General features: G+C 44.5%; 1 protein-coding gene across 6 annotated transcripts in view; it reads right to left on the bottom strand.

Moving 5' to 3' along the window:
* Positions 1-14,307, bottom strand: part of LAMA5 (laminin subunit alpha 5) — a 362,437-nt gene that overhangs the window by 194,110 nt on the left and 154,020 nt on the right. For all 6 annotated transcript variants that reach the window (XM_053245482.1, XM_053245481.1, XM_053245483.1 and 3 more), the window contains one exon: positions 1,550-1,667. In XM_053245482.1, coding sequence (XP_053101457.1) covers positions 1,550-1,667 — 118 coding nt within the window. The remainder of the gene's footprint in view (positions 1-1,549; positions 1,668-14,307) is intronic.

Here is a 14,307-nt window from a genome sequence, read left to right as displayed (position 1 = left end):
AGAACCTCTGCTAAAAAGCAGGTTTGCGGAGCAAGCGCTCCAGCAAACCTGCTTTTTAGGCTCGTGAGTAGCTGCGGCTCCGGGGGTCTCCCCAATATGCCCTGCATGCCGCGCGTCCCCCGCTCACCCCTGCAGCTCCATCTCGGAGCCGGAAATTGTGTGAGCGGCCGATCCAGTCGCCCAGGTCTCCCTGCCTGCTCGTGAGTGGGGAGAGCGGGCTTAGCCCGCTCTTCCCGCTCACTTCCCAAAACCGGGTCTCACGGATTGTGAGACCCGGTCCAGTGAGTCCTGCTAAGTGTATGAAACAGGACAGGGTTGCAGTCTTTTCAACCACTCTTGCAAATGTGCTTAAGAGCAGTTTCATTAACCCTGTCAACTGCTAATTGCAGCAGGTCTCCATGCTCCGAAGAGCTTCACCGGCTTATTCCTACATAGTTAAGCAGTTGTTGAAAGATACATGTGCAGGCCAGGTCAATTTTTTCAGGTCAACTGGCAACCCTAGTTTCAGGATATGAATTACAAGAGGACTATCCTGGCCTTGCACAGCCTCTTTGTCAATGGTTCTCTTTGGGGTTGAGAGAGATCCTAGGGGGCTCATTTCCTGAATTGCCAATAGCCCAAGGTTCCAGAATAAACGTATAGGCTTGATAATTTTTTTCTGGCTGAACTCCTGTCTATCCAACAGCTGCATGACAAGGGAAATTCAATAAGCGACATTTTTTGCATATACAGTGAGGCTATTCTCACGATTGCAGAAAATCGGGCTAGCCTCCACTAGCCCGATTTTCTGCAATCGTGAGAACCACCAGGCTCGGCTGCAAGCCCCGTGGTTCTAGAGCGGGTAACCCACTCAAGTACCCCCCCATAAAGACAACCACCGCTTTTAAAAGGTGTCTCTTTGCTCAATTAGCAGGGGTTGGGAGGTTCCTGATCAGGACCATGGTCCTGATTTTGATGGGGTTCTCCCATGGTTGGCATCCACTCCAGAAAGAAAGCTGTCATTAACACCAATGGGAGCTTTCCTCCTGGGGCAAAAAACAACCAGGAGCCAGATTGGCACTGCAGTAAGAGCAGAGTCAAGGTCCACCTCTCCTGATGCCATAGTCCCAATCTAGATTGGACCCCACCATGATTGCTATTGACTAAGGAAAAGTGATGCCTGTTAACAATAATGATGCATTTAATGCATTCTGTAGTTGGACCCTAAGATCCATCTGCACTGTCAGGACAACCAACCACCCTTTCTACTTTAGTGATCCTCTACCTTTTGCACTGAAGAGAGACTTCAACAGCTTTATCATGTCACAGTGCTGCTGCAGTGATTTGAAAAGCTCTACCAGAAACAACAGGAGTGTTAGGGTTGAAAATCCAGCTGCTTCTACATCAAGTGTTCATGTGTCATAAGGGCATTCTGACTGACAGACAAAACAGTGTCGGGGAGAAGTTCTGGATGTTGTATACAGTGTGTGTGTGTGTGTGTGTGTGTGTGTGTGTGTGTGTGCATGCACACAGGTGATCCACATCTCTTCTACTTTTGTGTCATACTCACAGGCAAAGTACTGCCAAGGCTCATATGTAAGTCCAAAATCAGTTGACCGCTCAAGCACCCACAGGTCTGGACGAGGGGTATTTGCAAACTTGATCAGAACATAGGCCACATGAAACAGCTGTGAGAGAAAAGAGAGAGAGACAGATTAATCGGGGCCAAAAGTTTAAAAAGAAACAATATTCAAATTCTGAAGCAAAATGATCTCCTTCAACAGGGATGAATATGCTGCAGAGAAGCATCAGGGCAGCACTCAGGATAAGTGAAGGCACTTTTGTTAACATTTTATTCTAAGGGCTGGTTCAGATGTCATGAAACTTAGTGGTTAATGCGATGTCCCTGAGCCTTGGGAGGCATGCTCCCACCTCCCATCCCTGCACAAGCATCCACTTCCATTCTAGGTTACAGTAAACTGAGATCAGTTGTGAAATCCAAACCCACCAATCTCATTTTATTCTAGCCTACTTATCTCAAATAAGCCGAGATCTGTACCCAAGATTTGAAGTAAATTGCAGATCTCAGCTTATTTGAGGTAAGAAGGCTGGAATAAACCAAGATTGTTAAATTCAGCCATCTTGCTTCACTGTAATCAGGATGAGAAGTGGACACTCATGGGGATGGAAGGGGGAAGCATGCGCTCGAGGCTAAGAGACATCACATGGAACCTGATTTTAACCTAGGTTCCGTGTGATGTCAGAACCAGCCCTAAAGCTAATTAGGAATCAAACCCAGGTTGTACATTTCACTATCTTTTCTTCTTTTTCTTCCACCACTTACAGACATTTTATCAGATATATTTACATTTTCATCATATGCAGCAGGTGTGTGCATCTCACTTTTAGGAACCTGTGATTTTAAGCAAGTTCTAAAAGGAAGTGAGTTGTTTCATACCTAGGTTTGCCAACTAGGGACATTTACAGAAGATATGCAACTATTTTGGGGGACCAAGTGACTTTTTCTGCATTAGAAGGAATAGAGACTATTTTGGGGACCAAACAACCTTTTTGGCATGTGTTGTAGTGTCCGAAGTTCTGAGGAGCAGCTGGAACATTTTGCTCTCATGAGCCACTTCCCTTCCTCTGGGGGTATTCACATGACCACATGCGTGTGTGGCTGGGTGGGGGTGTGGGAACATAGGAACATAGGAAGCTGCCATATACTAAGTCAGACCATTGGTCTATCTAGCTCAGTATTGTCTTCACAGACTGGCAGCAGCTTCTCCAAGGTTGCAGGCAGGAATCTCTCTCAGCCCTATCTTGGAGAAGCCAGGGAGGGAACTTGGGATCTTCTGCTCTTCCAAGAGTGGCTCCATCCCCTGAGGGGAATATCGTACAGTGCTCACACTTCTAGTCTCCCTTTCATATGCAACCAGGGCAGACCCTGCTTAGCTAAGGGGACAAGTCATGCTTACTACCACAAGACCAGCTCTCCTCTCCTACGGGTTCAATCTACCTTCCCCCAGGGGACCACTCTGAGACTGGGTGGTGTACAAGCTGTGCGCCCACAAGACTAGCATTGCTGGGAGCTGGTGGGTTACCCAGAAACACGTGACCCGTGTTTCTGGGTAACCGACCAGCTCCCAGCAATGCTAGTCGTCCCAGCTCGTCGTCCCAACTCATCGTCCCAGCCTCCAAGAATCCCACAGTGCACCGTGCACTGAACGAAGTACACTGGGCAGCTCACGTTGCCACACAATCCCGGAGCCAAGGTTAAGTGCCGGGTTTAGTGCCCCAGCACTGCTGAGATCTACATGGATCCTCATGGTTTTCACAGGCAGCCAAATCCAGGCTTGGCTACTTAAGCCTGGGTTTGGCTGCTTGTGAGAACAGCCTCTCTGTCTCCTTCCCCTTCCTACTGATAATCCATCCAATGGGGAAACCAGAGTAGAGGTTCTGCTTCAGCGACAGCCTACAGAGCCACATCATGAAGGAGCATGGAAAGGCAGGCCCAGCAGGTTCAGCTTGCTTCCTTCATGCGGTGGTGGTGGTGACAATGAGAAATTAGCAGTTAGCTAACTAAATTTACTCAATTAGCCGCTTCCCCTGCTAATTGAGTAAAAGGGCACCTTTTAAAGCATGGAATCTTCTATTTATCATGGGGAGAGCAACTGGCCCTATCCAACCCCAGCACAGCATTCCTTCAATGGTGGATGCTGGTGCTATCTTGCATTTCTTCTTAGATTGTGAGCTCTTTGGGGACAGGGGAGTATCTTATTTATTTTTCTTTGAAAACTGTTGTGAAATCTTTTGTTTAAAAGGTTTATATAGATGTTTGTAGTCATAGAGAACATCAACTGAGTGGGAGACCATGCACGCACCACTGCACCAGCATGCAAAGAGGCTGGCTCAGCAGCTAGCTGGCTGCCCTGCCTCAAGCCAAGAGGTGAAGCTGCTGGCCTGGCTGGGGAGAGCAGGCTGGGTGACCCATGGAGGTGGAGGACAGAGGACTGTGCAGTAAACCTACCCAGGAGATGCATTTACGGTTAAGAAGCCGGGGCCTTGAGAACTCTGCACCTAGGCAGCAGAATGAGCAGACATACAGCCCACCTGGTCATCAGCTTCACAGTAGTGAGCTGTATTTGTTCTCAAATTATCCATTTTTAATCAAGATTTGCATATACAATACCAATAAGCATATGCAAATTTTATGCAAAGTGGACTTTTGGTGGGGGCATTTTGTGGAAAGCATCCTCTGTTTCCACTTTTTTGGTGATGGATTATCAACTTGTTTCACCATCTGGACCTGGTAACCATATCCACGGCATGCTGGTTTCCTATGTCCAAAGTAACTGATACACCATTAATGTAGCCTGTGCATCTTCCACCGCTGGCTTCCCACTGTGAGTGCACAGGTGTCCCACGGAAAGGGAACCTTTATTTATTCATTCATTCATTCATTCATTTGATTTCTATACCACCCTTGCAAAAATGGCTCAGGGTGGTTTACACAGAGAAATAATAAATAAATAAGTTGGATCCCTGTCCTCAAAGGGCTCACAGTCTAAAAGCAACATAAGGTAGACACCAGCAACAGTCACTGGAAGTACTGTGCTGGGGGTGGATAGAGCCAGTTACTCTCCCCCTGCAAAATAAAAGAAAATCACCACGTTAAAAGGTGCCTCTTTGCCAAGTTAGCAGGGCTTTCATTTTCTTGCACCATTTGGTGCACCATGCCTGCACCAAAACTTTCTTTTTCCTGCACCATTTCACATAACTGGGGATGTACGAAGCTGCCATCTGCACATGAGCTAAGCTCTCTATAGCGGAGCAATATTCAGCAAGTGTCCTTTGTCCCATCTCTACTTCCCCAGATTTGGGGGGAAGCTGCACTTCTGCCTTGCTCTGAACTCCATTCCCAAAATATTGGCCTGCATATGAAAGAAAGTTATCTTACTATTCCAAACTATCTCAAGAAAAAAGGGAGGAAAGAATTCCGTATACAAGTAAGCAACCCAAGAGGAGGGGGGCAGGGAGGGAAGGGAATACTGTAACAATTAAACTCTAAAAGAACAATCTCCTTATCTTTAAAAAATATCAACTATACAACAACTTGCTAGCTACAACAGTAACAAGCTACATCAGTAAAGCTCATTTGATTCTGAGAAATTCTGTTGTAGAGATATTTAAATATAAATCAGTAATTAAATGAAAATAAGATCACAAGCAAGAACTGCCACCTAAACAGACCTTGCCACCACTTGAAGGTAGAGCAAGTAATTCTACACATCTAGATTTGCACATTAAGTGGTGAGAAAGGCCCCATTGCTTGTACATCCATGGACTGGAGAGGGCTGAGTACAGAAGATCTAATGCTTTTCAATTCTCTGGAAATAGTGACAATTCTAGAAAAGTATGTTTCCACACTTTGTGAAGTCTTTTATTTGAAAACATCAGCTGCATTCCTTTCATGTTTGACTGAAAACATTTGTGAATAAACTATTTCCCCTGAAGCAAATCATTTTCTGGGGCAACTGATTCTTCATTTGCCATTCTATGGGGCTATTCACACGACCGCACATGTGAATTCCACATTTGGTCGCATGTGAATTCTACATGCGGTTGTGTGAATTCTACATCTCCACTCCACACAGAGAGGAAAGAGTTTACTTTATAAAATACACACCTATTCAACCAGTTCCACAGGCAAGAGTAACAAGTTACTTCTAATAAAACCTTCTTAGCAGTCGTCTTGAGCCGCTCTCAATTAGCTCACTCACTGATTTATGCAGTCATGTCCTTGCCAAGACTGAAATAAATGTACAGCTTAAAAATGTCAGCACTAAGAAAAAACAAACTCAGCAACAGAATTTCCCTTCACCAGCTGGCACCGACTTTCTCCAAAACTCTCCACTTTGTCATCCTGTCAAAAAGTGATATTTAAAAGAGGCAGGCAGGGGGGAAAACGTTATCACTAAGAGTGCTTAAAGACAATGCTCAGAGGAAACGGAGTGCTCACAAGAGTGTATGTTTTCATGCGCTCAGGACAGGGAGCTATGCTGGGTGTGATTGCCTTGGCTAGCTTCTAGGTGACATACAGTCCTAGGGATCTTAACTCCAAAATCAAACAAAGGTTCTTGTCATAGTAATTACGGTCTGTTTCAGGGACGCACAACTTTAGCCCTCCAGCTATTGTCGGACTACAACTCCTACCATCCCTCTTAGTGGGAATACAGGAAGCTGCCTTCTACCGAGGCAGACCATTGGTCCATCTAGCTCAGTACTGTCAATAATGACTGGCAGCAGCTCTCCAAGATTTCAGGCAAGAGTCTCTCTCAGCCCTACCTGGAGATGCCAGGGAGGAAACTCAGAACTTTCTACATGCAAATGCCCTTCCACTGAGCTGCGACCCCATGCCCCAAAGAAATGATCTTACAGCGCACATATACAGCTTCCAAACTATACAGCTTCCAAACATTTGAATGGCCCCCTAGTGGGAGCTGGAGAAAGGGGATGGGGCCCTTACTGTAGCTTGGGGATGGGACCATAGCCCAGGGCTAGAGCATCTGTTTTGCATACCGAAGGTCTCGGGTGCAGTCCCTGGCATTTCCAGGCTCGGCTGGGCAAGAATCCTGCATGAGCCACTACCAGTCAGTAGACATAGGGACACAGGAACATAGGAACCTGCCATATACTGAGTCAGACCATTGGTTTATCTAGCTCAGTATTATCTTCACAGACTGGCAGCAGCTTCTCCAAGGTTGCAAGCAGGAATCTCTCTCAGCTCTATCCTGGAGAAGCCAAGGAGGGAACTTGGAACCTTCTGCTCTTCCCAGAGCGGCTCCATCTCCTGAGGGGAATATCTTACAATGCTCATACTTCTAGCCTCCCTTTCATATGCAACCAGGGTGGACCCTGCTTAGCTAAGGGGACAAGTCATGCTTGGTCCCACAAGACCAGCTCTCCTCTCCCTATTGAACTAGATGGACCAGTGATCTGACTTAGTACAAGGCAGCTTTCTAGGTAATGAGGCAGGGGATCCCAAACAAACAAAAATGAGCAAGTAAGAAACCAGACCAAAAGTACCAATATCAGAATTGTGTAGTGGAGTAAGTAGGGTGGCATCATTATTTTTGTTACATATCCACCTTGATGACATTATGCAATAGCAAATTACCATAAATAAGCCTGCCACCTCAACTGGCTTGTGAATTAATGTAAAACTACTATTAAATAACTCTGAAACAAAGGCCTTTGAATCATTTGCCAAAGCCTTTAAAAAGTCTTTAAAAGCACATTTCTTCACCCAGGCTTTTAATTAATGGTTTTAATGCTATTTTAAAGTATTGTTTTGAAATTTTTAAATTGTTGTAATGTGTGTCCCCACCCACCACCCCCATTTCTGTCTTAACAAATGTTTAACTTCATTTTTATTCTGTTGTAAACCGCCCAGAGACGTAAGTTTTGGGCGGTATAAAAATGTTTTAATAAAAAATAAAATAATAAAAGTTCAAGAGAGGTACTCAGGTAATAGATAACTCTGAGTCCACAAACTCAATTTTGTAGTACATAATGGAGAGGACACTTCATCCTTGCTTTCATCCACAGGACCACTGCAAACCCATCATCTTATAAATATGGGTGTGCCCAACAGTACTAACTAGTCTATATTACCTGAAACTCCTAGACCAGATTCTATGCTTGGCTGCCTTCCCTTAGGATTCAGTTCTCATCGGTTCAGATCTGATTCTTGGCAATGAAACTGTAGCTAAATAATACCAGCTAAGTTATGCATTCTCCTGCTGTATAAATTCTTCCCTGGAATGAGTTCAATCTTAGGGAATAAATTAACATCTCTGTCAGAATTTTGCATGGCTTCTGGCATGATGAGATTTCACTATTTCTTTTCCAGTTTCCCACAACATTCACTGGTCTAAGAGAAAATTACATGCAACCTGGCACTCTTAACATCTAAAGCTTTGCACAGGGTGGTCTTTCTTGGGTGACAATTACATGGCAGGGCCATATCAAAAGACAAGAGCATTTTCTTAAGATTGTTTAATACATATTAGTTATCCTTCAACATGCTTCAACCACTCTTTAGTTCATATAATCAAAGTGTTATAAAGAGTAACAAAAAGAAGAATTTTTCCTATTTTTCAAATGGTGCTTAAAGGCTCAAATGATTATTCTAATTTGCATTGCAAGAACATTCCAGAATGTAAGCAGAGCACTTACTGTTGTTATCTAGGAAACCTAACTATTGCCACCAAAACTTATTAAGTGCAGGCAAAGAATTACACAGGATTGTGATAAATACTGAAAAAGTAGAAGAACCCACTCTTTTACTTGGTTTCCATCCTGACTGAGTGAATAATTAGGCAGATACTGCACATTTACGAACCACCACATAATTTTATCCATTTATTTAGATGCAGTTTCTCCCAGTAGCAATTATTTCTGCATTAAGATTCAGTTAATACTGAAAGGTGAAGCAGTAATTGCTCCTATTTCTGGCTTACTGCATAACATGGACAGGTAGCGATTTTATCACTATGATCTTCAAACACAAAAGAGTAGGCTAGGGAAAAGTGTCAGTTCTCTTTGTTCTTCTCAAAGTCTGATATTATTGCAGATAAACTGGCAATTTTATACCTTAGGACCAAGGAGCTTCTGTTGTACAACCTTCCAAACTCCAACAAATTTCAACAGCTTTTGTATTTTACTGTCATAGTCCTTTTCATCATCACCTCATCTCATCCTCATCAATTGCCTTATCCTGTTCGGCCAGCAAAGGTGGTTCTTAAATTGCACATTCAAAAAAACTTGCAGACGCCTTTATTATTTACACCATTATTCACACTGTAATGAGTGATATGTAGAATGAACTTTGTGCTTTCCATCACATTTTGCAGGTCAGACAGGAAATTAAAAAAGCCAGGATGCTTCTTATCAAATGAACTTGAGTTGAGAACATTTACAGGGTTACAAAGACTTTGAGCAGTAGTTCTAAAAATAAAGAGAACTGGCAAGTAAAGCAGACTCTTGCATGCCAAATTTAGTCTATTTCTGCATTTCTATCTAACTATAGTGAGAAAGAAACTGATGTTTTGTCCCGTTCCCCTCCCCCTCCCCCGGAATCTTTATTTAGCTTATATTTTCATTTAAATAAATGTAATTCTCTATATCCCTAGAGATTCAGACAGAAATTTTCCCAACAGGGTGGGGGAAGGGTAGAACAGCCAATTGCTTGTGCAGAATCAGTGAACATGTTTGGCTCCAACCTTAAAGTCACAAGTGAAATGCAATTGATTTTGGAACAGGAACTGAGCATCTGCCTAACCCTTTCCCCTCCGGCTGTTCTGCTTATAACAGAGCAGTGTATCGAATCATAACTGGAAATAATTAGATGTGTGCCTTATCAGACATTTTTATCAGACTGGATCCAAGGAAAACGAACTGCTTGACAGGGCCCTAATCAACTGTGTCCAATGTACCTTATAATGAGATCAGACACTTGACAGGATCTGAGCAACATTTCTGAACCTTCCTCAAAAACCTGCTGGCTCGTTATAAAGAAGCAGTGCCTTTTAGAAAGACCAATTTCCCTTCCCAGAAGCCACCAAAAGTGCTCTGGGGAAGGACACAATGTTGTGATGTTTAAATTGCACTGCTTCTGCCTGTTGAGACAAAAGGTATTTGAAGAAGGTTCTCCACCACGTTGCGGCAAGGTAAGCCTCTCCATCCCTGCTGGATCAATTCAATACATTCTGCACTATTTGTTAAGTGAGAGTTCCCCGACATGTGTCATCACACCAATGCATCTGAAGGGAATTGGATTGGAACCCATCCAATATCTATCATTTTGGCCAACATGAGTCCATTGTCTTCCATCACCTGAGGTGAATGCAATGAGCTCCACTGTCCCCTCTTGCCAGTTGGGCTGGATGCCTCTTTGACCCCTTACCAGCCCCAGCCAATACCTCACTGGCCTCACCTTCTAGGTGCTTCTTTGCGCTTTGCTTTTCCTGCACCAAACGTGTCCGCTTCGTCCCATTTTGAAATGGAGGAGAAAAAGGAGACAAGTCCAGTGCTGGAGGAAGGGAGAAAGAGAGGAGCGTGGGAACTGATGTTGCAGCAGCAGTGATGAGCAGCAGCTTTGCTCATGCACAAAGCTGCTGCTGCATGCATACTGCCTGGCAAGCCTGCAATATAACGCAGCAGCGTGTCCTGGAAGGTGAGGCCAGAGAAGCGATATAGGGGTGACATCAGGCCACTGTGTGCCGTAAATCTGTTAGCTCGGCTAACCCAACAGGATTTACAACCCCCTTCGGCTCTCCCCCCTGTGAGTTAAACAGAAAGTATCACCGAAGCTGCACCAAGGAAAACAAAAGGTTCACAAAGAAAACAGTAAATGAATCAAGTCCCATGAACTGAACTAGGTACCCCCCTCTATGATAACTGAGTAATAACTGAAAAGAAAACAACAGAGCAAGGAATGAAAAACAACAAAGGAGATCAGAGCAAGGAATTAACAGAACAAGAACACAGAGCAGAAAATAAAAGAACAAGGGCAAACTGGAACTCGGAAAAGTTGAGAATTGAGAAACACGGTCCGCGGTCAGAGAAAGTTGCTAACAGCATCTGAGCAATTCACAGACTGCTAAATACATATGGCTCAAGAAAACCAGCAGTCAATCAGGCTTCCCTGAGTCAGCACTTCTGCTTCCTCTCTTGTGATCTCCTGCGCCTGCGTGTTTCCCCCTGAGCTTTCCTGTTGAGATGTCTTCTCAAAACAGGTGAAATTCCAGCCTCCTCCTCTTCAGGATTCATGTCTAGCAGCTGTTCCGATTCCTCAGCTCCAGTGTCTGGTCTCCCTGCCAAATCCTGCTGCTGTGCCTCTGAACCCTCACTAGCAGGCAAGTCCTCTCATTTCTCCTCTGACTCTTCTGAGTCAGAAGTCTGAGCCATGACACTGTGGTGGGGATGGGGCCAGTGGTGGAGGAGGGAAGCTGAGACGGGGTGGCAGCAGTAAAGATGAGGTGGTGGCAGCAGCAGACAGGAAAGGTGATACCTGGAGCAGGAGACAGGGTGCCTGGACATGCTATCCTGTGGCACACTTGACGCCTGAAGCCATTGCCTCATGTGGCCTCATGGGAGAGCCACCCCTGATTTTTGTTATGCACAGTCCTACAATCCAATCATACTCCCCCCTCCCACTTGCTTTTCCATCCACAGGGAGAAAGCAGCTGGGAGGGTTATTTTTAGCGGGAAATGACTACAGAGGAAAGAGTTAAGGAGTTCCTTCAAGCCATTCTATCATTTCTGATCACAGCCTCTTGCAGTTACTGTTCATTAAACACACACACACACACACACACACACACAACACCTCTTGGGAGACACTTGCCCCTGACTCCCATGTAATATCCAATTTGCCCTGAGCCCCACATCTGCAATATGATGGCATAATACCTGAATTGTTATAAGAAACATTGAGATAAAGCATGTCAAATCATTTGAACACTCTCAAGTGCTTTACAAACACTGAAAGAGTGATTATCATTATAATCTGGGAATCTGGCCAAACATTTTTCCAGATATTCTGAAAAAAATTATTATCTTATAAAGGAATATTCCACTTCATAGATCCTCAAGAGACAAAACAAAGTTACTTCTCTGAAATGTGTTTGCTAAGAACAAGTATTTATGAGAGCCGTCTTCAAATATAGAAGGACTGTCAAATAGAAGCTGGAGTGGACTTGTTCTCTGTTGCTCTCGAGGGCGGGACCAGAACCAAAGGGCTGAAATTACAAGGAAACAGATTCAGCTAGACCTGAGGAAGATTCTCCTAACTGTAAGAGCTACTTGACAGTGGAACAATCTGCTTCATGCAGTGGCAGGCTCTCTTTTACTGGAGGTTTTACAACAGAGTCTGGATGGCTGGGTAGTCTTCTGCACTGAGATGGACTAGAAGAGTCGTAGTGGTTCCTTCCTAATAAAATTCTGCTCTTGTTTCTTCAGAAGACCACCACATGATTTCCTCTCATATAGTGTCTTGCATTCCCAGCTGCCAGCACTTCCTTTTATTTTGTTGTACATTACTGTATCTTCTAAAATTTCCTTTCCATATATAACATACATACATTGATGGATTAAGTCGACACCATCAAATCGGTGTCGACTCTTAACAACCACATAGATTCTCTCCAGGATGATCTGTCTTTAACTTGGCCTTTCAGGTGTCGCAGTGGTGCATTCATTGCTGTTGTAATCGAGTCCATCCACCTTGCTGCTGGTCGTCCTCTTCTTCTCTTGCCTTCAACTTTCCCCAGCATTATGGACTTCTCAAGGGAGCTGGATCTTCGCATAATGTGTCCGAAGTATGATGGTTTGAGCCTGGTCATTTGTGCCTTGAGTGAAAATTCTGGATTGATTTGTTCTATGATCCATTGGTTTGTTTTCCTGGCTGTCCATGGTATCCACAAAAGTCTTCTCCAGCACCAAAGTTCAAAAGGGTCAATGCTTTTTTAATCTTGAGACTTCAAAGTACATCTCTCGCATCCATAGAGTGTCACGAGGAAAACCATTGTCCAAACGATTCTGATCTTTGTAGGTGTAGACACGTCACGACATCTAAATATTCTTTCCAAGGCCTTCATTGCAATGCTAAAAAGTGCTAGTCTGTGGCGTATTTCTTGACTGCAGTGCTGGATTCTTTACTTTTGGCAGTCAATCCTAAAAGGCAGAAGCTATTCACTCAGGGACCTATCTAGGAAAATAGCGCCTAGGGCAAGCACTGAAAATGCGCCCGTCCCCTGTCCAAACATCTGACACCCATCTTTCAATGGCAGGTAAATATTTATCAGGCATGAGTACATCAATTCCAAAAAAAATATTGATTTCTGTTCACTATTATATGGCTTCTCTTTTACTGAAGGTGAAACTGAATATTTCTTTTGCAAATGAACAGTCAGTATTCCCATCCATGTTATAGCAGATCAACTGATACAGTTGGGGGGGGGGATTATTTTAATTTACCCAGGAGTGGGGGTAGGGGTAGGAGGGTGGTTGAGGAAAACGGTTGCGTGTAGTGGTTAGAGGGTTGGACTAGGGCTGTGGAGACCCAAGTTCAGATCCTCATTCAAGCCATGAAACTTACAGGTGACTCTGTGTCAGCCACTTATCTCTCAGCCTAACCTCTCTCACGGGGTTGTTGCAAGGATAAACCATAACCATGCAGTCCTCTGAGCTTCTTGGAGTAAAAGCAGGTTATAAATGGGGAAAACCAACACTTTAGGTGCTTGCACCAGCACCTGATTGCCTAATCCACACCTGATTGCCCAATCCACATCTGCCCCCCCTCCAGCGAGCACTTGCTGTTTATTTCAGGCAGCGTTTGCTGCCTGAAAGCATCTATTCCCCTTTCTCTGCATCCAGAAAGGGAGAGAAAGGAAGAATAAATGATTTCAGGCAGCAAGCGCTGCCTGAAATGACGCTGAAGAGCTTGCTCAGGCTCTTCAGAGCTTGAGGCCATGCCCCCTTTGACATCACATGCAAAGGAGGCATGGCCTTGAGCTCTGAAAAGCCTGAGCAAGCTCTTCGGCATCATTTCAGGCAGCGCTTGCTGTCTGAAAGCATCTATTCTATTCTTCCTTTCGCTCCCTCTCTGGAGGAAGAGAAAGGGGAATAGACACTTTCAGGCAGCAAACGCTGCCTGAAATAAACGGCAAGTGCTTGCGGGTGGGGGGCACCTCTCTGGACCACAGATGGGACGGAGGCAGGGCATAGCAGGCACTTTGTGCCCCCCTGCAATGGCGCCCAGGGCACGTGCCCTTCCTGCCCCACCCTCGTTATGCCCCTGTATCCACTTCAATGTCTTCATTGTCAATTCTGAGACTGCTTGCTGTACCCATTGTCATTAGTTTAGTCTTCTTTACATTTAGTTGTAGTCCCACTTTTTCACTGTACTCCTTGACTTTCATTACTAGAGCTTCCAGATAATCCACATTCTCAGCTATCAGAGTGGTGTCATCAGAGTAACGCACGTTATTGATGTTTCTCCCTCGAACTTTAAAGCCACATTCATCTTCTTCCAATCCTGCTTCTCTCAGTATATGTTCAGCATATGTTGAATAAATACAGAGAAAGTATACAGCCTTGTCTTACTCCTTTGCTGATCTGGAACCAGTCTGTTTCACCATGTTCTGTCTGGACTGTGGCTTCCTGTCCTGTGTGTAGGTTTCTCATGAGAACAATGAGGTGTTCTGGGACACCCATTTTCCTAAGAATATTCCACAACTTGACATGGTCAACACAATCAAA

The sequence above is a fragment of the Hemicordylus capensis genome, chromosome 4 (assembly GCF_027244095.1).
Source record: "Hemicordylus capensis ecotype Gifberg chromosome 4, rHemCap1.1.pri, whole genome shotgun sequence".
NCBI classification, from domain to species: domain Eukaryota; kingdom Metazoa; phylum Chordata; class Lepidosauria; order Squamata; family Cordylidae; genus Hemicordylus; species Hemicordylus capensis.
Note: the sequence above shows the minus strand (reverse complement) of the source record. Positions and strands in the feature narration are given on the sequence as shown.